At 44.3% G+C, this 25,761-nt stretch overlaps 1 protein-coding gene across 2 annotated transcripts in view; it reads right to left on the bottom strand.

Moving 5' to 3' along the window:
* Positions 1 to 16,398: 16,398 nt before the first annotated feature.
* LOC144785865 (catechol O-methyltransferase-like) overlaps positions 16,399 to 25,761 on the bottom strand; it is a 109,991-nt gene continuing 100,628 nt past the window's right edge. For both annotated transcript variants that reach the window (XM_078664718.1, XM_078664717.1), the window contains exons 4-5: positions 21,022 to 21,153; positions 16,399 to 19,619 (exon numbers count right to left, since the gene is read on the bottom strand). In XM_078664718.1, the coding sequence (XP_078520844.1) occupies positions 19,440 to 19,619; positions 21,022 to 21,153 (312 nt within the window). In that variant the 3' untranslated portion in view covers positions 16,399 to 19,439. The remainder of the gene's footprint in view (positions 19,620 to 21,021; positions 21,154 to 25,761) is intronic.

Genomic DNA, 25,761 nt, shown 5'->3' with positions numbered 1-25,761 from the left:
CCCCCTTCTATTTTACCTATTTATAAATACCGAATCGGTAAAATTCGGTATTTATGAATCTGTAAAATAGGATTACCTACATCTGGCCCTAAGTCTCAAGCAGTAGTTGCAGATCTGGAGAACAGGTTTCTGAGCAAGACTGGTATTGAATGTATTCACTTCAAGTTGTAGGGAGTTTCAACTTCTGAGTTTCCTTCATACACCAGAAATGGTGAGTAATCTGGGTAGGTGGGTTTACTCATTTGTGTCGCTTGTTAAGTGATGCAATATTGTTTGAATTTGTTTCTTGTTATTAAAAGGCAGGGCAGATCACAGAGTATCAGGATGATGTTTTTTTTGGGTGTCAGTGACCGGTCTAGCTACTGTGTAGTATAGTTCTGATTAAGGCGGCAGCTGGTCGAGTAGCGTTCTTGACGTTGTCTTGAAATACCTGGAGCTTGAACGGCACTTTCCAGATAATAGATCCAGGGAGATTACATTTTTGTTTTTTAAGAGTGGAATTCGAATCTAGAAGACTCCATCACCGGCTTGATATTTAAGATGACAGCGAGTGTGGAGTTTAAAATAAATTCTAGATATTTAATTGTGGCAAGAGTTAGGGTCAAATTATTCCTAAATTTGGAAGACAAGAGGAATGATTCTGTGTTTTGAGTGTTGAGCATGAAGAAACTGCCAAGACATTCTGATATGAGTTTTTTTAAGGTGAGCGAGGGTGTCCCTTGTGATTGATGGTTTTAGGTAGATCTACAGGTCTTCCTCATAATAGTGTTTGTGGACTCTGGTATCGCAGAGGATCAAGCGGCATGTCTCCATTGACCGGTTGAAGAAGAGTTATCTAGAGATGTTACATAAATGCTATCAATCAACTGATCAAGAAGAATGACTCAACACGAGTCTGGATTATCGAACACATGTTGCACAACATTCCAGAACTTTGTTGTGTCTGCTTCGATGCCAGGACCAGGGCATAAATGGCCGGATAGTCTGCAAGCAATTGTACTTGCGTGTTTTACCATTTAAATTGTACTGCATTATTCAAAGTCAGCTCCACATAAGGTTAAGCTCTCTTGAAGAACTTTAAGATGAAAAAAAACATCATGCACGCAGGTCACACTTATGGGACCAGAGTCCCCGAGTATAAATGCATTGTTTTGTACCGGGCCACAGCCTTCCTAGTTACTCTATTGTACAAACCTTTGTCCCTTTCTTCGCAGGCTCAGGTGTCTCCACTCTCCAGACAAACCAGAGAAAGAGACCCTTATGTCTGCAAAAATTATTTTCCTCTAATGCTCCCGGTTACCCATTTGCCAAGCCCGCCCCTGAATATTGCATAATCGCTCTATTTCAAGAGCCCTTCCCCGGAGTCCCGTCTCTTAGTGGCCCGGAGGTGGTCTGGGACCGAGTGTTCTTCTGCAAGCATGGCCGGCTGGCACCTTGTACAGGTGGGAGGCATGCAAAATGCTGGCATTGGTTTCTAGGCTCTAGACAGCTCCTTGGGTAGAATCGCTGAGGCCCGCGCCCATATAGTTGCCCTCCAAGGACTGCTGGTCACCAACTGTAGTTAAAGGTGATCAGTGCATGGCACCTACAGCTTTGTTAGTCACTCATTAACTATCAGCTATTGCTTATGAGCCTGGAGAGCTAACAGAAGGGTGCATTAGTGATGACTTTTCTGGGCTTTCCAGATCGAGTGCCCTCTCTGCTGGATAACTAAAGACAGCACAACCAACTGCCTTCCAGCTGTGTTCAGACAGCTTCTTTGTCCCCATTGGATCAAATTGTATCAAACCATAGTGATGCATTCTGCTACTGAATGAAGGCACTTCCCTGCTAAAATTAAACACAGCCTGGGATGGACTGGAAACTGCTACCAGCCCTGGCAGATTGCTGTTCGACCGGCCCTGGGCCCGAGGTAGTGGGGGCGGTGCTAGCAAGAAGCTGTTGTGAATCTATCTAGGTCCCTAATCAAGATTACCCCGATTCATGCCCTTATGTGGTTATAACAAAACATATCCTTATAAAGGCATAGGAATCATGTCCATATCTAGTCATAGCCCATGCAGTCCCAAATACGGCAAGGCTACTCCCATAGACTCCTAGAAAGTACAACGCGTACTTTAAACAAACCAAGCCTCCAGCAGCCTGGGAAATTCCCCTGCTTTTGTTTTGATTTGCACAAGAACTCCTGGAGTCCAGAAAGAACTGTTAGTTCTTAGTGACGTCTTATGTCCAACCTTACGTCAAACCCGGCACCTTTCAGGTATAAATATACCAACAGTTGCCTTAAGCAAACACATGGTGGTTTGGAGCAGAGCGGCTATCTACTTGCCCGAAGCCCAGCTGATGCGAGTGCCGAAGGAAGCCGACCCTCCCATTTGACGCACTGAGAGACGCTGTCTTTTCTCACGCCAAGAAATCCAGCTCCGGTGTTTCCAGTCACCCTTGCGGGTTGCTAGGAGATCGAGTCCTGAGAGAGAGCTACAAGACCTCCTTCATTCTAAAACCAAGGTACGGAGCTGACTAAACCCTTAAGAGAATTCTTGATTCAGATTCTTGGCAAAAAAACAACTTAACTTAAACTGCAACTTACTTATTCCTTCCCACGTATTAGGCTTAGGTCAGGTACACCGGGGTAGGCGTATCTTAGAAGCACCAGTTGAGTACGTTAGTCAATGTTTTTATGTATGTATATATTTTATCCATTTTAAAGTATCATATGGCTAAGAAACCATATCAATGCTTTTACAGTATCATAATACTCCATTTACTGTACGCACTTTATGATAAGAATTGCAATTGTGGTAATTAATTTCTCTTGCATGAGAAAGAAGACTGCTCAATAAATAGCACCTTTTATTGAAAACGCCCGTCTCTCTATTTCTCTGCACTCCTGGTGAAATTAAGCATGCACGATTGACTGAGTGAAATAACTGTCTATTGTTTTCACACGACTCTAGAGATACACTCTTTATTCTGAGGGAGCAAAGTTGTCATGTTTATGCGGTTGTCAGAAACTAATCCCTTCTTGTCTATTCAGGAAAGTTAACCCCTTCCTGTTCACTCGAGAAAGTTTCTAGTGACCTCTGAGCTAGCTGGCAAAACTAATTAAGTCTAACATAGTCAGTAGAGACCTAGATGACCTCAGTCCTACGTCTAAACTGCTGTTTATGTTATTCCAATCCGCAGAGCCTATTGGGAATATAGGAACTACACTACAAAGCACTGCTCCCGCTTTTGTTACAGGGGTCCGATAATGCAGCACTGATGCAAAACCGGCCCCCACGAGCACAAATCCGGGCCCTCCAGCCCACCGGGGAATTGCCCAGTGCCCGCTACTGCCAGTCCAGCCCTGAACACAGCTGCCTACAGAAAATCCTTCCTATCTTCAACTTGGAATTTATTTAGTGCTCTTAGCAGTGTCTGTCATGTGTGACACTTTGGCCAAGTGTTGACTTTTCAGCCAACAGCACTTTAATACTGGGGTTTATGAACTCTTGTGCATTCTTTCATTTAGAGCTATAAACACCGACTGAAAAGCCATTCGTGGCTGAAGGTGGCACACATGACTTCAAAGCACTCGAGTTAACCAGGAGAGCTACACCCTTACGCGTCATCCTGACACAACACTGCTGCACATGCAAACACAGTCCTAGATTAAACCTTTTACAATTCTGCTGAGAACTCCTTACCTAAGCACTCGCTAAGTCACAGTTCAAAGCGCCCTCACAGGCAGCACCCTCGCTGTTATATTTCTGGGAAAAAAACATCTCTGCCAATTCATCTTGTCTATAATTTGAGTATCTGCTACTTCAGCATTCAAGTAACCCTACAGAATCCTAACAATACACCTACCTCCTAAACGTCAGGACTTCTGTTATTATTACACCAGAAAACCTCAAATGTGTCCATAATTGAACCTCAGAACTGAACTGATCCATCCCTACTATTGAAGTGCACCTCAAGCTTGACCTGCTGTAACTTAGTTTCTTTACAACCCTGGACCCCCATGTTTCATTACAGAATAAGGGACTTCAACACCATCTACATCTAGGTGCTACTGCGCAGGCTGCTGTTAGTAAACTGAGGGGCATATTGACAAGGAAGTGGCGGAGCGCGGCATTAGCATCCTTGGCTTAACGCCCCGCTCTGCCACTTCCAAAACACAGGGCTGCACCGTATTTACAACAATATGGCACTAATTTAGCTGGCTAGCGCCAACACAGACCCCTGTGCACCATAGTGCAAGGGTGCCTGCGTTGAGGGCAATGATTGTGTATGTGCAGAAAGGTGTCCCTTCCTGCACAAAAACAATCTGAAAAGGTGTGCTGCTTCATGCAGCACACACAGAAGTAGCACAACCTCATTTTTTTAATGATTGTTTATATGCAGCAATGGAAACCTTCCTGCACATAAACAATAAATGACATTGTGCTGTTTCTATGTATGTTGCACAAAGCAGCACACATAGAAACAGCAAAAACGAGAAGAAATTAACCATTTCTCCTCGTTGCTCCAGGGTAAGACCAGGTTTTTCCTGGTCTTAATTTTGGCTCTGCCCCATATTTACGTCACCCTTGTAAATAGCGTAAAAATCAATGGTTGTTGAGGTGGAACACCCACTACAACACCCATTGCCCGCCCCTTTCAAGCTAAGTATAGCATGAAAGGGTGCCTTAGTCACAAGACGGCATTAAGCAACATTAAGTGGCTTTACACCGCCTTGTGAATAAGGCTGAGCCCCTATTGCCTTCACAACATTAAAAAAAGTGACGTTGTGGTGGCGATAGAGGCTTGTAAATATGCCCCCGAATCCTTTCCAATGAGTGCATTCCTGTTCTGAACTGAAGGCCTGAGTTAAGGTTACTTTCCATCAAGTCTGTCTAAATAGCATTTTAAGCAGACTGGGTGATATACACAAGAGAACTCTTTCTTAGATTTTACATTGACTTGATAATTTTATTCAAAATACATTCTAGAAATGTCTTGAAAATGTATGGCTGCTGGCCAAATTTTTTGAAAATTGTGCTGCTAAATGCATTGTTTGGTCTAATCTTTAAGCAAAATTATTTGTGGACAGAGAACCTTGTGAATCCTCCTAAGCAACGTAGACTCGCCCGCTCACTAACTCTCTAAAAGCCATTCCATATGTGATTCAAGAGGGGGCGGGGGTGTATTGTTTTCCTGACTACTCTCCTCACCCACATGAAGATGCAACATATCTTTACCAGATATTACAGAAAGAGAACACAGACAAGAAAAAGCATTGTTTCCATTTCACATGCGCTCTTGAGAAACATGGCCGGCAGACATATCTTCTCCCCTTCAGCTGCCATTGTAAAGAAGGAGTGATAGGAACAGACCAGCAGGAGCAGGCACGTGGGCAGCAGCCAAACAAAGCAAGACATGTCAATGAAAAAGATGGGCGGAGCTCCCACACTATACTGAATACTGCATGGCTCGCAAAGCGGACAGCGCATGCGCTGCAATGATAGGCTTGACCTAAAAAATTGCAGGTCCTGTGTGCACAAAACAAGACCAGCATTCTACCAACACTCAGGTTAAACATTCCCCACCCTGTTGTGTGTTTTTTATTTTAATTTAAAAAAATGAGTTCACTATTTCCGATTTTTTTATATAAAGTGCGGAAACCCACAGGCCTCAGTTTTGATGCATTTTAACTATTTGTGACTTTTGTATGGGATTTCAGCTTGTGCAATTTTAGTTATGCACCTGCTTTTCAAAATATGCTGTGATCACTTAACCTCTTTACAGATTAGAGAGATGGGATCGCCTAAGTCGAACCACCTGAACCAATTTCGCTCAAGAAGAGAAAAGTGATTTTAATCCCAGTTGCACCTTGCATTGGTTTGTCGATGTCATGAATTGTTATTCATGGGAATCTGTGATTGTAGATATTTTTTTATTAAAGTAGCACAGTTTTGATTTGTTCAGCTTCATATGGGTGTTAAGTTGATATTTTTTAAATAGAGTTGTGCATTTTCTTATGTTTTTTCCGGCCTCTCATAGTTAGTCCAGTGTCCATGACAGGCATAGCCGCTAAATGGCTGAAGTAATAATAAAAACAAAAAAACATTTTTCTCACTTTGCTGACTGAGCACCGGGAGCTTGATAGTGTTTCACACAAAGCTAGAATAGTGCAGCAAGAAGTTAGAGTCCACAAAAGAGAGTGAGTTCTTGTGCACCTACCTGCACAATAACACAGACATCACACAGAACGTCAGCGTGTTAATAATAGACAATTGCGTGTGACGTTATCAGAGAGCGAGCACAGAAGCTGATCTATGTCACATTCAGTCAGCTGCAGTCAGGTCCACCTGTGGCCCTTCAATATTACTCTTCTCCTTCAACCTTGATATTGGCTGTGGAGAGGGGCCATCACGCGGCTAGGGCTGGGTGGCCACCTACTGCAGGCCGCGCTGTTCCTCAACACTTGCCACAATTGGTCTATGTGTTGTCCGTGATATCTGATATGGCAGATGTCAAGCTCGGCTGGTATCCCTTCTCCATGAATATCACTGGGATTAGGTCACAGATGAGAGCGAAAAGAAATGCCTCTTTTTTCTCTAAATACCAGACGTGTTTAATGTAGACTTAGAGCCTGACCTAGCAGGCTCTACCGACCATTAAAGGCCCGCTCCAGTGTTGAAGACCTGAGCCGAAGGCCTTTAAAAAGGGAGCGGGCTTTTAATGGCCAGTAGAGCCCGCTGGGAGGGCACTAAGGCTATTAGAACATTCTGCCCCTAGAGGGCAAACGGTTCTAATAACTAAAAACAAAGGCCTCTTGGAGCTCGAGGGAGTTTAGATCCCATTGGGCTCTGAGAGACATTTGTTCACAGCAGCAGCTGTGAGCAAAAGCAACATTGGAACGTTGCTCTGCGGGCTCCTACCGGCCCTTAGAAGCCCGGAGCACTCTATTGTATTCAATGGAGGGCTCCACATTCCAATGTTCTAATTCAGAGTAGATGTGATTTGGAAAACAGTTTTGGGACACTGAGATAACTGCCCAAAAGCAGGACTCACACAGCAAACCTTAGACATCTGGCCTGAGTGCCCACACAAAACACCCCAGGAATTAGAGTGCAGCTTTGCAAAGGATCCACTCATTCAAATGACACATAGTCTGCTTATAGGTATGTAGGGTGCCCAGTAATAAGTAAATCGGTCTTGCTTGCGAGAGATAGTGGATACAAGGGGTTTGCAGCCCACCCATTGCTTACCATTCGTTGGCTTCATTGTCACTCTTATTTGCAGCCTTCTAATTGGGTGGCGTGTGCTGGCTTCACTTCCTCTTCTTTCGGCTGGAGCATGGGCCAAGTACTGATTGATTCTGCTTGATTGTTGTCCTTATGCAGACCCTGCTGTGATTGAGGTACTACTTTTATTTATTTTTCTTCCCTGTCGTCTTTGTTAAAACTCTTGCCATAAGTGTCTGTTTTGCTGTGCCACAAGCAATTAAAAGAAGCCCTTTTCTCATATGAAATGGATGTTTGTGACAACAGATGTTATCTGCTTTTATTGTGAAAACAGACATTATCTACTTCCAAATGCATTTTTAGTAAGACATGGGCGCAATTGCTTTTTTATTTGCTAGGTTTTTTTTTGCCATTTTTTTTCCCAATTTCATGCATGGGGAGATAAATGTATTTGCTCAGAATCATGTGGTGTTGTGCCAATATATAACAAGTATTTGCAAAGCCAATAGATCTCGTCTTTGAAGTTACTGGCCTGTCGTTGCCTTTTGTTCCTGCTTTACAGCATTGGCATTGCCGAATTTGGCAATGATTTTTAGCCGTGCTGCATAGTAGTGTGGCTGCTATGCAGCATAGCTAAAAAAAAAAGAACTATGATGCATCCAGCGCTAATGCACGCATGTATGACGTTACAACGCATACTGTTACAACGCCTACCTTTACATCACAGTTTTTACAACGCATGCTGTTACAACGCATAGCGCTAAGGGGTGCTGGATAGTGAATAGTTTAATTTACTATTCCAACTCCAGTCCCCGTGGATAGTAGGGAAGGTGTTGGATAGTAAATTAAATCTATTCCCTATCCTAGAGCGCCCCCCAGCGCAATGCGTTGTAATGACATGCGTTGTAAAAGTTGCGTCGTAATGGTAGTGCGTTGTAAAAGTTGCGTCGTAAAGGATGTTCCCACTAATGCACTCTTTAAAAAAAGCCACCCTGCAAAGTATCCACGCTGCTGTACAGCATGGCTACTAAACATTGCCAAAGCCAAAAGCTCTCATAGGTTAGACCTATTGGCTTTGCCAATACTTGTTAAGGTCTCGCGAGAGCCATTTTAGCTGTTGTGATGGTTCATGTCAACACAGAACAAACAATGTACATAGCGGGCTTTAGGTCCGCCCCATTCATCCACTGACCTGTCGGGCTGAGCCCTCTCCAGCCGTTGCATGGATTAGGGGTCCATCGCATTTTGGATCATCTCACAGCATTTTGATGATCGACTTGTTCCACCTTTAGAATCTGCATTGGTGATTGGTATACAAGTCGTTTGTTTCTGTGATGGCAGCTATTCCTGCATTTGTTTTTGGCATAACACTTTATTGTGGTGTCTCACCAACTGGAAGGGAAGAGACTGGCCTGCTGCTCTGGAAGTAATTGCTCATGGACGCAGATGCCGGCATTCCATGGTGCACCCTAGCAGGCGATGACTCTTCAGCCAGGTTTATTCACCAGACTTCTACTTAATGCTGCCATATTTTTTCCAAAAAGAACGATTGATTGACAGAATGTTGAACAATACCAAACACTCACCTCAGTACAGAGATCTGGGCCTAATCAGTCTTGACCCTGCTTCCCATGGGAACTGCCATTTCAGGTCCTCCCCGGACCGGAAACAAGCATCCTGGGACCGGTTTCGGGGTTCACCCCCTCATCAGCCAGGCTAGCTAGACTCCAGGGGCATGGAGAGCACTGGACCCACGTCTGGGCTTACCGGCCCACTCGAGGTGACAAATGCAAAAAGAACAATTGATGGACAGAATGTTGAACAATGTCATACATTCACCCCAATACAGAGATCTGGGCCTAAATCTATTGTTTACTTCGCTCCCCATGCCATTCCAGTTTAAACCCAGCCATAAGATAACCAGTCTTGACCCTGCTCCCCATGGGAACAGTCCAGCCCGAACTGCCAGGCCTGGTCTTCCTCGGACTGGAAACAAGCCTTCTTTTGTTTTTGTCGCCATATTTATTCCTAGCACATCTTTGCTGATGTGGCAAAGCTTACACCCAGATTGAAACACATTTTGTAAAGCAGAGATTATATTGTAAACTTTGCATAAAACAGTGGCAGCTCCTCCGCTAAGGCGGAGGAGCGTCGCCCCACTACATTGCAGCAGTGATGCAAAGGAAAAATAAAATGATAATAACTTGATATTATTTTTATTTGCTCCTTCTTATGCGGCAGCATGTGGGCAGGGCAGGGGAGGAGTGGTGGGCACATTCAAGTGTTCATGATGCTTTGGTCGGCCGTCTCAGGCCATCCAAACAGTCATGCTCACTTAGCATGTTCTCCACCCAGGCAGCATTATAGCCGGGGTAGAGAACATGCCCAGACCCTGAGTCCCTGTCTCGGTGCTGAATTATGGCGCTCTGAGCAAACACAACACTACATTGCAGCGTTGTGATTGGCTTAGGGTAGCCTGGCTGCTTCCTGGTTGGCCGATGGAGGAGAGACCACGTGGGAGACAAGCAGGTAGTAGGTAAGTGTATTTTACTTTTTTTGCACCCGCTTACTCACCCCAGATCCATGCCAGCCGCCACTGGCATGAAATGTGGATCAGTGCACGGTCAGAAGTAGAGTATTACCATGCCACTAAATGCCACAAGCAGGCCTGCTTTATTGTGCCAAATGCAGGGTCCCTACAAGGCTCTGCCTTTTTGTTCTCACCCTCAGGGTGATACAGTAAATATTACCTCTGCAGTAGTACCACTGCTCAAAGCCTTCGATGTAACTTCAAAGAGTCTCATTTAATTCTTACACAGTCTCATCGTTTCAGGACTGAAGCATTTTCAATATTATATACAACAGAGCCATAGTTGCTGCTTATTTATCTTATGCAATTAACAACCATTGACCAAGCCAATAGTCCTGGCTTGTTGTAGGTATAATGTTCCTTGTATGGATGCAGTGACGGAAACAGTAAAATACCAGTCGGGCAGCACTCTATGCTAATGCAGTTTTTTTTTCGTTTACTGTTTTTAAGCTACACCCTTAATTACATCGGCCACACCGCTTTGAGAGACCCCCACCCAGTTCTTTTAATCCCACTTAAAGCCCTGGTCACAGGCACATCCAACTCACAGTTTCTTATGACACACACAATCAACCCAGAACATACCAGTGTCCCATTTAGACCAATCAAGTCACACCAGGGCCCTGTGTATCACAAAAAAACAGTCAACTCAGGGAAGTTGAGGTGTTAGGTCCAGAGCTACCAACTTTGATGCCAAGGAACCAGTGAGTCTTGGCGTCAACTCATCATCCTGTGATTCTCGTCAAATCGCGTAATCTCCCCTGTGCCACAAAATAATATTAATGTGCCCATGTGTAATACAGCTAGTGCTCATGTAAAGTGCTCCACTACCTTCATGGTGAGTTTGTGCTATCTAAAAACTGCAAAAAAAATATAAGTAAACCTCACACCATGCCACCAACAGATCTAACTCAAGCCATGCAAAACAGCTTTCCGCAGTGTTATGCGGTGCTTTCCTCGCTTACGGTCATTCATCCGGAATACTGATGGATACCCTACCCTGGCGAACAAGAAGAATATTTCAGTTCCCTTTGAAGTAGTTCCTTGTGGTTGGTCACACTCTGGCCATTTCTGCAGGTGTTTATTTTTGTTGCATGCAACATGTGTGTCCAGTGATACATGCGACTCCAGAAGATCTGTCTTTGTAAATGGAATGTGACCATTTATGTCGTTTTATAAAGTTCAGTACATTTCTTAACCCCTTCTGTGCTCGTGACGGAACCACTCCGTTACGAGCCACCGACGCACTGTGCTGGTGACGGAGTGGTTCCGTCACGGCGGGGCCGCCCCGTCCACGCTGCGGGAATTCCACGCCTGCGCGGCAGTTTTAATGAGCGGGCGGGGCCGTGATGGAACCACTCCGTCACAAGCACAGTGCGCCTGTGGCTCGTGACGGAGTGGTTCCGTCACGAGCATGGCGGAGCCACGTGGCCCCCCTCGCCCCCAGCGCCGCGGCAGAATTACCGCCGCGGCCAAGGGGTTAAGTGCTTTACACTGTTTATGTATTTATAAAGCGCATAGCTGCCCAAGGGCTGCCCAGCGCTGCGGAAAAGGCGGTAAAATGGGGAGCAGAGAATCATCAGGGGAACAGCCATGTTTTTAGTTTTTTCCTGAAACACTATGAAGTGAATGTTTGGTTCCGGCCATGCATGCTACGAGTGGTCGTGTTTTTCCAGTACTGACTTGATATTGGAGTATTTCCAGAAATCTGGAAGAATAAGTCTTGTTTTAGTCTTTGTGACGCCATCACCTTGTCACTCTTGACAGCTTCCTGTGTTACCTTACCACGATGGAAGCTATTTCCGGTCGCTGGTGTTCAGGAGGCCCTGCTTCTCTTCACGTGCAATCTTGGTTACAAATGACATGGGAATATAAGATTGTCAGAAAAAAAGGAACTGCTAAAAGTGGCAGGTTCAAAAAAATTTGTGTTGTACCTTGTATAAGAGCTTGTAGTCAGGTTGTAGGTTTCTTGAAGTCTTCTTTAATAATCCATGTCTTGCAACATCAAACAGGGATCATGCATGTACAAGTGTAATCCAGCTCTAGTAACTCCTATGCCAGCCCCACCAGGAGCAGTCTGCCTAGCTGCTCAGCCCATCTCCAACTGTCACACACTCATCCACACAGGCATTCCATTCATCACAGGCACACCAACATTCCGTCACCTTCTCTTGCTCCGGCTGAGCAGCTGGGAAGACCTAGGCTGATTTACATAGCCATGTAAATCACAGGATACAACAGTTTGCATTACTTTAGGGTGACCAGACGTCCCGGTTTTCCCCGGATGGTCCCGGTTTTTGGAGCAGTGTCCTGACACTTTGCTCCAAATTACAGAAATGTCCCGGTTATTGCACAGTGCCCTGGTTAATCGGGTAAATGTCCCGGTTTTTAAATAGTGTCTCGATGCGCCTGCTTTACTTATCACAGGTGCTGAGACCGGTCTCTATTGGGCTCTCCATTTTTGCCCTCCGGGTGAAAAAACAAATCTTACGGCTGCAGCAGAACCACTATTCATTGCCTTCGAAGAGATGGGTTATAGTTCTTTCACAGTCGCATCATTCCAGAACTGAACTATTTTCATTATGACAAATACACCTGTTATGTACGACGAAGCCACAGTTGCTTTTTTAGCTTATGCAGCTAACAACAATTGGCAAAGCTATTATTCCAGGCTTCTTGTATCTGTATTGTTACTTGTATCATTTATCTGGATACAATGACAGGAGCAGCAAATTTTTCGTGCGGGACACTATGCTAAGCACAGATTTTTTTCACTTATGTGTTTTAAGCCCCACCCTTAATTAGATCGGTCACATTCTTGAAAGTGCCCCCTCTCCGGCATCCCACTTAAAGCCGCGGTTACTTCTTTCAGTCTTACTTCTATGTCTATGACCTGTCCCGGTTTTTGGTTTTGAGAATCTGGTCACCCTACATTTCTTGGCTAATGAGGCCTAGGCAGACAGATTGGTTTATTCTCAGTCTCCCTTTGTTTTGGAGCTATGCGTACGCCAGCATTGCTCCCCTCCCTTACATGCCTCGTCCAAGCCTGATCTCTTGTGCTTGCCCCATGGGGTCATTGTGAGTAAACTTTAAGCTTGCATTTGCTCCCTGTGGAAGATGGCCCAGGTTTGTCTGCACTTTTCACAGCAGTTTATGCAGTCGATCTGTCTATGAACCTGCTGATCGCCTCATGCCCAAAAAAAAATTTATGTTAAAGAAAAGTGTACACAATAACCAACAAGCATTGACATAGCCAATTGCCTTGGCTGCAAGATGTTGATGTTTTCAAACAAAAGCATGCACAATGCTGGCAGATGGTGAATCTTTTGGAATGTATCCAGTAACCAGCCGTTTGGTGAGACTAAAGTTAATATAATGAGGAGGACACCTGAACAGCTGCTTTGAATGTTTCCCCAAGTCCCTAGAGGGTGACTCTCCCTCCCCACAGGGCACCATCCCGAATTGAACCAGGCTCCACAGAGATCCCTTCTCCATGATCTGGGACCTACATGCGCCTCATGTCCTCCGAACACCCCACAGGAGTGCTGATGGGGACGCGGTTGGTTAGTGGGGAGAGGCGGGGGGAAGCCGTGCCTAGTCAATTCCTACTGGTCCAGACTGAAGCAATAAATTCAAACCGCCAGCCATCCTCACAGGCAACAGTGCCCGGTCATAGCACATGGTAAAGAAGAAGCTTCAAAGCAGCCCAGCAACTGAGTTTGGGCCTGTCAGTCTAGGCACCCCAATGGTTCTTAATTTCGGTCAACTTCTGATTGTTGCCCGTCTCCAGGACCAGTGCTAAATTTGAGCCAGAGGTTTCTGGTGCTCCGCACTGGCAGTTAATTGTTAACACCGGCGCTTGTGACAGTCTGCCACAAGGTGGCGCTGTCTGGCTAATTTAGAGATTACTACAACAGTTAATTATTAATTCAACATACAATAAAAATGACTATCTGCTGCAGCCAAAGCCATTCTTATTTTTAGGGGGCCTGAAATAGTCTGAATTGTCACACTTTGTGGGAGTGTGATGGCTAGTAGTTGTTTTCTTACTATCATTGGCAGCATGGCAGGGGGGAATGTTTGGTGCAAGCTGCAGTGGCCTCCTGACCCGAGCACTGGCACTTAATTTTTTACAAATTAAGCACTGTCCAAGACCGCAAGATCCATGACAAACCCTCACGATGAGTCCCAGTTTATAGCTTCCCTGATAGCTAAATCACTTATCCTTCAGTCCTGGAATCAGAGATTGTACCAACCTTTCAAGCATGGAAGGCAAAACTATTAAGGAGTCAGGGGAGGGAAAGGAAATATGCATTGAGATCTGGGGCCAGTAGTAAATATGATAAATACTGGAGTGTGTTTGAATCCTAGACTGATAATGGTGGATATTGATTATAACCTCTCCTTCAAGTTTCTCTGCGAACCTACTACGATTAATGCATTATGCACACTGCACTTTAAGAATGGCTCTTAAACTGTTGAAATTTTGATATGTTTTTATTTTCAAATACGATCTTTTGGTTTCCAGGTATTGTCGTACGCCGACGATACCCAGATCATTGTCTCCACTACTCAGTCAGCAAAAGATTCTGCCCTTAAATTTCGAACATGTATGGAGGCAGTCTCGCAATGGATGGTGCGAAACTATCTAAAATTAAATGGGGAAAAGACGGAGGTTTTGATTTTTGGAGGAAACCAAGACTTCTGGTCTGAGGATTGGTGGCCTCCCTCTTTGGGGGATTGTCCCCAACCCACCCATTCAGCCAGGAATTTTGGCGTACTAATTGATCAGTTCCTCTACTTTGATCCTCAGGTCAACAGAACAGTGTCCACCTGCTGTGCCATCATCCGGATGCTTAAAAAGATTGCCCCATATCTGTCGCCTGAAGCCCACAAACAGTCAACAGTTGCCCTGGTTTCTTCCAGGCTCGACTATTGTAATGCGCTCTATGGTGACATTAATAAGAAGTCTCTCCATCGCCTCCAGATGGTGCTGAATGCCGCAGCCAGGATGGTCCTGAACCTCCCTAGGCTTGCATCTGCAACCCAGGCCAGGAAAGATCTCCACTGGCTACCGATCCAGGCCAGGATTTCTTTCAAGCTTATCTGCCTGGCCCATAGGGCAGTTTTTGAATCAATTTCTGAAGGTATCAGGTCCCTTGTCAGCCCCTACATTCCCAGCAGAACCCTTCGCTCGGCCTCTAAGAATCTTCTTTCTGTGCCCAGATTTAAAAGGGCAAAGTGGGGAGGAAGAGCTTTTTCTATCCTGGCCCCTCAACTGTGGAATTCTCTTCCCCTTGAACTTTCCAATCAGCCCTCACTGGGGATTTTCCGTAAACGTTTAAAGACCTGGCTCTTCTCTCAGGTCTACTAATTCTGTGCTACCTTCCTTGCTGAGACCCTATGTTTGTTTGTTGTCTACGCCTTGATGCCCTCTGGGTTAAGTTTGCGCATTACAAGATCCCAATTCATTCATTCAAATGAAATCAGTGTAAATGGATTTCGGTTGTTGTTTAGGGATCTGATTCTTATTTATTCTCTCTCAGTCTTTCTTTTTTTCTCCACATGCACTTTATTCTACACTGTATTCACTTTGCTGCTAACGTATATTGTAATGATTATCTTGTGTTCATGAACTCTCAATAACATTTTTTTTTTTAAAAAGATCCATGACAAACCAGATTGTGAGGTTGCAAAGTTTTGTATGACTGACCATTGAGAGGGAGATGCTTATCAGTCAACATCATGGACACGCCACCAGCCTGAAAATGTCGTATCTGTTATTGGAAGCGCAATCCTCAAGTTATTGATAATCTGAAGAATAAATGTGTATGCATTGAAGTAAAAGTTTAAACTTAATAAATTACGCTCCAAGAGATTCACATTGCATTGCTGTCTCCCTGAAACAATTCCATATGGACCACGCTGGAGCCACCTGGTGTCATTCTCCTTTTAAGCTGCTCTTTGCAGTCTAACTCGAATGCAGCCTCACCACAGAACCTGGCAGACACACTATTCCACCATTAATCACCACCACAACTTCTGAGAACTTTCCATCATTTATTCGAGGAAGTTAAAAAGCCAGAGAAAGAAGACTTTCTCATTTGATTAGAGTAGAACAATTTCCAGCTAAATACACAATTGGGTGCAAACTGCTTATGCCTCACGGAAGCGGGACGCTTCCACACCATTTTCTTGGTACGAAGTACGATACAAAATAGTGGTTTTTGACCAACTTCTTCCTTCAGCAGGAAAACCCAGCGGCTAAAACACCTATTGCACCATGAGTCTTCTTGTTCACTTTGGCCTCTGTGTCCATTTACACAGGCTCCCAAAGAACTTCACCCACGCAGATAAAATATTTCCAACTAGTTTTAGTAAAAGTAATAGATTAATAAAAAATACTGAGCTGGCTTTCAGCTCATCTACTTTCTAAAAGTGCTGTTTTCTTCCCTAGCAGTACGTACTACGATGTTTCTCCCAGCTGGTCAGGAAAATGATTTACATTTCAATGGGTTTTAAAACATTTCCAAATATTTCACTTAAATTGGACAATAACTTTGAAGGTGACATTGATATCCACATTCAACATCATAGCGACACACTGTATTATTATTTTATTTTACTAGCAATGGTTGAGTTGTACAGAAAAAGGGCACACGGTTGTATCTATACACTGCCAACATTTACAAGGCACACTAAGACGCCTGCATAAGATCTGCAACCCAGCCTCAGAGACCTTGTCTACCAGCTAAATTTGGAATGTTAAAAAAAATTAAACTGTCAGGTGTACTTACTTTGATTCTCCAAGGAGACGAGGTGTGAGATATAATCTCCCAATACATTTGCTCTGACACAGTGCTACATGATCCAAGTTGATCAATAAGTAAGACATGAAATTTCTCACAAGATACCCCTTTATATCAACAAACTGTATTCTTGTCCTGAGGAAGCCCATGCCATATTTGGCCGAAACATGCTTAATATTTTACGGTTTCACTTTCTACTGAACACATCAGAGCATTTCAGATTTCCTTTCTTAAACTCCATCATTACCAGTGGTTTCTTTAATTCTCACAAATAGCTTCATATTACTTTCACACAGACCTAACCTCACTTGAAGTGTGCTGTCTTAGCATGGCGTGTCTTCAAATGGCATCACCTCATATATCCAGGACACCACAGCGGACTCGTTTCAGACAGTAGATGGTATCTTAACATCCAGGGGTTTCTCCAGCAAGGCCCTGCTAGCCAGAGGCCGGAGGTACCACCAGGATGGGCACCAATGCCTTTTCTAATTAGTCACGTGGTCTTGCACACAGGAAGGAGGGTAGAATGCCACTTGACCTGGAGTGGTAAAGATAATTTATCTATTTGTGACAACACCGGTGTACACCAAAGGATGGTTCAGTGGACAAGGGTGCCCTCATCACAATCGCCGGTTCACTGCACATGGGGTGGACCCACTCGCCTGGGTTACTTTACCTGGAGACCTGGGCATGTCCACTATGGTGTCAAATGGGTTAATCGACATGTCTTTCATAGCAAATACACATGTTTTAAGCCTATTGTACATGGTTATGAAGGTCCTGCTATTCCTGCATTCTAATGGTCTAGTTAATAACTTTCTAAACACATCTGTTCCTTTTTGAGTAATATGTTGAAATGCTCTTTGACAGGATATTCTTAAAACTGTCATCCCCGTGTCAAGAAACATTGACAGCAGAATCTCAAAAGGACTTTAATCTGAGTCAAGGAGCTGGAGTTGGAGAAGGCCGGTATCTCGTACCAGTGTTGGAGAAAACATGATCACCAGGTATTAAGGTTCAACATCAGGAGAGTGATGCAGGGAGGAGCTTGAGCATCAGAAGCGTAAAGATGAAAGGGCCTTGCTTGCTGCCACCGATGTCACATGTCAATCTGAAGAGAAGAGAAATGCCTCACAATTTTGAATGACTCAAATGTTCTCTTTGTGAAGATGTGAAAAAGAGGCTGACGTGCATGTTGCAGAGTGAGTGATGGGGAAAGGCCATCTGGAGAGAGAAGTTGTCCAGTTATCAGAAGAGCGTGGAGTCTGGTAGATGAATTCGACTAGATTCTACATAATGCATCATTGGCATTTCACAGGTGGTTATATACAAGTTGTTAGGCTTTCCTGCAACACGTCTGCCATTTTCTTTCTGCCTTAGCCCTGCCCTCTGTCTGATGGTTTTTAGCAGATCCAAACTCTTATCAGAGAAGAAGGGCAAGGAAATGGACCACTCTCGCTGCGAAGAAACAAATCCGGTGCAAGCATAACACAGGCGTGTCAGCTGGTTGAGCAGAAGACAGAATGTGGCACGTGCAACGAAGATCTTGTTCTCCATACTTCTTTGTGATGTGGAAAAGTGGTAGATATAAGTTCCACAGGTGCAAATTAAGGAGTTTAGATGTTTGTAGGGACCAGAGAGTGAGTCAAGTCTAAAACTCCCTGGATCTAAAGGGACATGGCCAAATATTGGAAGTCAATGGACGCCCATCCCTTAGCGTGGAGGTCAGGCATGGACCGTTCTGCTAAATTGGAGGTACCGATTTACTTAGTCCAAGGGAGCCCTAGTAAACACCAGAAGGTAAGAGGGAAGTGATGGACATACTATGGACTACACACCACAGAAGCATGAATTCAGGTTGTGGGTTAATTGTGGCAACCAGCAATAATGCAAAGGGGATCCGCTGCGCGGCCCGCTATATGTGCGCCTGCTCTTTTTTGTTTATATCCAAATGAATAAAGTGTTGTTATAAAAAAGAAAATCCCTGGAACTTTTATTTCTGACCCTTTAGGATAGAAGTCTTCCTTCTCGTAATGCCTTCTCCAGCTTAGGTTATGAAAACTCTTATTTTCTGCAGAGTACTCCCACCAGAGCTGGTCGTGCTTTTTAAGGAATCTGGTGAGTAATTACTTCTTTAATAGGATGCGTTTATTGAACGAGAATTTAGTTCCTGTACTTGGGAAAGCATTCTTTCACTTCGAGAGATCGGCTGCTCGGCTTGAGTGACGGATCCTCTTCTGATAGGGCTTCTCGCTCCCGTTAACTCCATGTAGTCTAAAGTGAAAGAATTCCACCACTGCGGAAGACTAGATCAAACAGCAAGATTAATTCACAAGTTCCTAGAAGGTCTTTTTAGTCTAAGGGGTATGGACTTCTTTATCTGGCGGTAAATTTTAAATTCTGCAAATTTACGCTTCCCATCTGAGCTGAACGTAACAATTCCATTAGCGGAGGCTTCATTTCCGAGATATGATGTAACATTGTTTACTCCTCGAAGATCAGATTCCGTAATTGTTTTTGGGGAGCAACAATTGCTCTGTCCCAAGAGATGGTAGCTCACCTCACTGAAGAGAAGGCTTAGATGTCATGATGGAGATACTGGTCCAAGTAAAGCCCCCACAAAGAGCTCATCTACTGGAGGACTGGTGATGGGTGACCGCTGCGCCAGAAGTAAAGGGGGCATCTGGATGTTGACCAACAAACCGAGTAGGTGCATGCCCTACGACGTCCTGAGCATGGACCGTGTCGCCTTGGCAAAGATGATGCCCACCAAGGCTTCTTTTGCTCTCTTTCAGGGTGGTCTCCAGAAGGCCCAGTTTTCTGGCCTCAGCCCTGGTAGACTGACTTCTCCAAGCCGTCCGGGGCGCTGGTGTACTCCAGCACTGATGGAAAGTGTTGGCTGACGTACTTTGGGCTGTTCCTCACATACTGCAGGTAGTCGGGGGTCCCAGGACAGATCACGTTGTCAGCAAGGAGCACTGTTCCTTTCCGGAGTAAGCCACACTCCTGCAAGAGAGGAAAATGAAGAGCTTCAAATGGGTGCAAGAATAAGCCACATATCAATTATTTCATATCTTTTTTGTGAATCACCCGAGTGATGCCTTCCAGCCACCCTGCAGGTGCATTTAATCAAAGTAATAAAATCATAAGAACCATTTACGACAAAGTAACCCATTAAGAAAACAAATCCAAGACTGTCAAGATGGCTCCGTTGGAGCCGATTCCTGCCTTTCAGCCTCAAGGATGTACAGAGCAACAGCGTATGGCCAGATTACCTACTAAAAAAACAAAGTGGGGAGCTCAGGGAAACAAGTTTGTTGATATGCCCTCATACAAAATACACTTTAACTAATAAATATTCATACCCTACATTGCTTACCCACCAGGGCCCTCAGCTGGTGACCTAAAAAGATTCTAACACCCTAGGTCATGATCAGAAGCACTCCAGTGAATTTACTAGTAATCATATCCGATATTAATCCAGTGATTGAGGTAAACATAGTGCTTGCCAAGTCTAGTCGAATTATTCGACAAAAACATAGAAGTGTCGATAGACCCTCAAACCTATGACGATGGGCTTATGGATTGAGTAAGTGCTTTATGTTCTTATCCAAGCTCCGTGTTGGATGCTGCAAGTGTTGTTTATCCTACATGCTCCAGTCCAGCTTACTAATGTAAAAATACTGGTATTAACATTGTTGCTGCACCACCCTTCCCTACAAACGATCTGACCGCCAACAGATTTGACCAACTTATAAGTGAAAATTATTCTTCATTGATCGACAAGTTTCGGCGTGTGGTTGTGTGGAGGGTGAGAGGGAGGATATGAGAATGTGTAAAGGTTGAATGAATACAGATGGACATGGATGAATGAATGCATGCAAGTTTGGATGAGAAGACTGATGGACAAATTTTGCTGTGAGTGGATAGGTGAGTGAATGGGTGAATGAGTGACATTATAGTAACACCATCAATGGTAATAGATGATCAATACTGCGCAAGATTAGTTTAAAGAATCCAATCCTACATGTCCAGAGGAAGCAAAAAACTGAGAGGTGAGGTGCATGGATTAAGAGGGGGGCACCGATGAAGAGGGCTGTGCTGGATGTCTCCCGGCCTCAGACTTTTATTACTGGTTATTTACATTCTCGGTCCATTCGTGAACGTCAGCATCTCAGAGTAAAGAGCCGAAGAGGTCTATATTTTAGAGCACACATTCAGATATTTTGGTGAAAAGCCTTTGGAACTACTAATCTCAAATATAGCAATGTTTGCTACCTGGTGCAGAGGGGAGAGTAAGTCAACAGCCTTATGTGTTAGGCTTTAGAGGTGTACTAAAAGGGAGTCTCTACCCTACATAACACAAGAACACGGCAAGCCTTTGGGGGGGGGGACAGGGACACGTTACCTCGAGAAGTTTGGTGTCCGGGAGGTAACTCTGCTTCCAGTGGTCGAGGAAGATCATGTCGAAAGTATCAATGTCCAACTTTTTCTTCAGCTGCGGGATCAGCTCTGTGGTGGATCCGACCAGGACCTCAACCTAGGACGAAAGGGAAGGGATTAGCTATGCCTTGGGATCAGACGAGCAAGACATAGTTTATAAATTATCCTATCATATTTCAGGTGACTGGGCAACGTCTGTCCCCCGGTACCATAAAAACCCAAAACACACAAATGACAAGGTTGGTTTAAGAGATTATGTACTCTTATTTTGTAATCACTTCTATTTTAAACGCATTAGGCGGATGCCAGGGTACAGGAAAACATATGCAACAAGGTACATAGGGCTGGTGCTCATGCTAGCGCTCTGAAGCAGACTCATGACTACTTCAGCACTAGATAAACAAAAACACATACAAAAAAATATTACAGAACAGAGAAATGGGGTAAGAATATCTACAGTGGGCCCATTCACAAAGGTAAACTGAAACGAAAGTCTAACTTTACAACTTTCGGTATTCACAAAGGGCATTTACAAGTAGTAAAGTTAGACTTATGTCTCAGTTTAACTTCAAGTTTTGGCCCCAGTTAGATTTAAGAACAAAACTTAAGTTAAACTGAGACAAAAGTCTAACTTTACTACTCGTAAATGCCCTTTGTGAATACCGAAAGTCGTAAAGTTAGACTGTCGTCTGAGTTTGCCTTTGTCAATCGGATCCTTTGTCTTTACCTACTGTAAATCATTTGTATCTCTTTCGCTTGTAAATGTTAACTGGGCTTAGAAATAAATGACTCGAAGGGAGCGTGAATGCGAAGTTACCCTTAAGGGCACATTTAAAACCTGTTCCTTTTACTGACATATTCCCTCAATTCCAGCGGCCTGTTATTTGCAGAGGTAATACCACATCCAATGAATACTGAATCCACGTAGTGTGGTATTTACCAGATGTGGCATTACCTCCAAGTTTAGATGTCAAGACTTTAGAATGCAGGATGACACCGTGATACACATGTCTTACCCATTTCAAGTTGTACAATTCAGAACCTGCACAAATTCCAGACTAGTTTTACCAGTTTTATTTTAGAATGAGGCCAAGAGTACATATGCAGCTTTTGTGTTTTTCATGATCAAGTAAGAGTAAGGGATGGAAGTAGACCACAGCCCACCATAATTCTTTCTCTAGTCTGGCCATAGCAGACTTTAGTCATGCTAATTACCCATTTAAGACATTAAAATATAGGGGAAACGTAAAAAATTGTATTTAACACAAACAAATTAGTTAAAAATATTTTTATATTGCATATTGTAAATTAATTTTATATGTGTTTTAAAAGTAGAACAAAATAAAAAATGCTACAGAACTATGACCTTTGAATTACTTTAATTTTAATATATTAAATTAAAGAAATTCCCTCTTAAAGTAAAAATATGCGTTAACAATTATTAATCGTGATGCATGAAATTAATTGAATTCAACTGAATTATATATTTTTTATTTTATCCTTACATTAATTTTTACTCTAAAATCATATGTATATATGTACACACACAGACACATATATAAATATATATACACACATATATAAATTCATATTTTTAATATTTAAAATAATTTAACAGTATTTCCTATGGAGTTTTATTTTAAGTACCTACTTCCATTATTTTCTTTGCAATGGTGTTGCGCTTCTAGTGTTTGCTCATGTGTGGGGCTGGACATATTTGAGCTGTGAGCTGGAGTAATTTATATTGCTTTGGTCCCTTTTTAGCTGTAGTAACTTTAGAATGGCAGTCTGAGTTTGCTCTCTTGTAGGTGGGTCCATATTCCTACTTTAACCCCTTCGCTGGCGGCGGCAATTCCGCCGCAGCGCTAGGGGGGCAGGGGGGCCGAGCGGCGCTCGCATGCTCGTGACGGAGCTGCTCCGTCACGAGCCGCGGTTGAGCTGTGCTCATGACGGAGCGGTTCCGTCATGGCCCCACCCGCTCAATGGAACGCTCAGCGCAGGCGCGGAATCCGCGACGCGCAGGCGTGCCGAGCGGGCCATGACGGAACCACTCCGTCATGAGCACAGCTCAACCGATGCTCATGACGGAGCGGCTCCGTCATGAGCATGCAAGGTGTTAACTCCTCTCGAATCCTCTCTCAACACTGCTTACTCTTCCCTAATCCCGCTTATAGCTGTGAGTAGTTCTTGCTTTCCAGCCACTCCTCTCTGTCCCTCACACATTTATTACTGAAACGTAAACTTACATGTGCAGAGATTCTGCAGTCGGAGCAGAGAACTTGGCACCAAAAAAGATACGAGGTGTAAATATGTAACTCCATAGGTACGTTTGTGAACAGCATTTTGTCGTACGTTTGTAGTACTATAAAATGCAGTTTGTGAATAGGCCCCCAGGGCCATTACAGAAGAGATGGTAAAAAAACAAGTTTTTACACTTTAGAGATTACTTGGAGTAAATAAACATCAAATTTCAATTAATTACTCATTTGAGGGTTTCTGAAACAGATTTAGGGAACATCAACAGCGGTGAACAACACCTTGTCTGTTACGCTTGTGGATTGAGGAAAGAGCCACCAGAAAAAAGGAGAATGATGTATAGGACGGCTCACGAACACACACAAAACCACTCTACCGTATAATCTGTTTATTAGATTCTTATTTATATTCAATTGTTTTACTACTATCTAAGCTCAAAACGCTTAACCTCTGGATGAGTAAGATCTGCTCCATTGATCCAGTCCAGCTCTGAGTTTGTTGCTGCAAGCGTCGAGCGTCACTTCGGCATGGAGAGATGGCGAAACACGTGTGAGGTATAGAGTCACGGTTTTATATCCCCACTGTTAGTACCACCACAGTAGTGGGTCTATGGGGTCAGCACAGAAGCAAAAGAGACAACCCATGGATTAACTGCAGATACCACAGGGGTGGTTCTTTAGGGTGCGCCTAGGAAGCAGTGTTGGTGCAGCCAAAAACAGCCTAAACACCACAATGGTGGCCTACAAGAGGAGGGATACAAGAATGATAGCCCGTTGTAAGGAATGAACGGTCATTTTTAATATGGAGAGAGCTGTAAGAGGAGGGCTAATGAGAAAGGGGGTAGAAGAGTGAAAGGCAAAAGTCAGATATGATTAACCAACTAAAATAATACTTTGGGACCCATTAGGATATCTGGCGGATTGCCAAATATCCTTTTTCACCCCCGCCATATTAGTATGGCGAGGGGCACCGCGGCGGACGGAAAAAACATCCACCGCTTTTCCGCCGGTCGGATTGCCGGCCGGGCGGAAAAGGCAGAAAATATAGTGGCGGTGCATGCCTGCGGTGACATGCCTTTCCATGGCGGAGACTCCGCCCTTCATTGGCATGCACAAGGTGGCAGGCACCACGCAGTGCCTGTCACGTTGTGCATCCCAATGCACAACATGCATATTTTGCATTGCTGCGGGAGCTGCTGACAGCACCGCCCGCCGCAATGTAAAATGTGCTGGATGCGACCGCCAGGGTGTTGGTCGCATCCTAATTGCCATGGCGGGACCGCTGCACCTCTGGTGGTCGGTCCTGTTTACCTTTATGGTGACAAAGTCCACCCGCCATCGTAAAAGGCCCCTTTGTTACCACTCCTACCTCACAATCTCCTCTGCATTTTGGGGAAGAGTACTGAAATAGTATGCTACATCCATGGTGAGAGTCTACATGAGGTGGCAGTACTTAAAAATAAAAATGATGCCCTCGTTGCACAGTAAGGCAGTATGTTGACAGTTCCCACGCTCCGCGCATGACTGGGCATCCTTGTGGACTAGACCTCCCCAAAGTTTCCATAGTCGTGGCCTCCCCGAGAGCAGGGATCCGGCAGGAAGGGCATCAGCTGGACGTTTAAGCTCGGCAGAGAATGAAAGATGTCAAACTTGGGTTTCTTCCTCCCAGCTTAGTCAATGCCATGTCTTAGAAGAGAGAGGCATGGCCAAGCATTATGAACCGCCCTTTCCAAGATGGCGGTCGGTCCAGACATTCAGCCATAAGGTTCCCAATCCAACCTCACAAAATCTGGATTTTTTTTGTCACAATCCCAGCCCCTTCCTACTATTTTTGTACCCTCATTTTTGCTTCGCGGAGGTGGACCGTTGTCCTTTTGGGTTCTTCTCTTGGCCTAGCCTGGCTCTTTACTTCTCGAGGTCTTATGGAGTCGAGTGTCTTGCTGATTCCTCCAGCATGGCTGGAATCTTCTATTAACAATCACAACATGGCCAAATGAGGTTTCCGCATTCGTTGGTTTCTCATTTTAACTGTGACCCTCTCAAGGAGTCACTTGATGCCTTCCACATAGATCTGTGCAGGGTGGCACTGAGGCTCCTGGGTGGTGCCTCGGGCAATCTGGAAGGATGCTCAACAGATCTTCTGACCATCCACATCTTCACACGGAGAGACAAGATGCCGTACCAGTAACATCTAGAGTTCAAAGGCAACGAGCGACACAACTACACTTATGTATGAGAAACAAGCTCAAGAGAGGAGAGGTTACCGTAGACGGTGGTCCAGGGCGAGAGGTAAGAGAGTAGAAAGACAGCTCACCTAGAAATTAAATTGTTGGCAATTCAGCTACACTTAGAGAGTCAGGGCTAGGACACAGATCAGCTTCCTTCATAATGAGGACTCAACAGAGTGGCATTAACAAGGGGCACATTTTACTTGACAGTGGCCAGGGGGA

This window comes from Lissotriton helveticus, chromosome 10 (genome assembly GCF_964261635.1).
Source record: "Lissotriton helveticus chromosome 10, aLisHel1.1, whole genome shotgun sequence".
In the NCBI taxonomy this organism is placed as follows: Eukaryota; Metazoa; Chordata; class Amphibia; order Caudata; family Salamandridae; genus Lissotriton; species Lissotriton helveticus.
The sequence above is the reverse complement of the archived record's forward strand: the minus strand, read 5'-3'. Positions and strand labels throughout refer to the sequence as shown.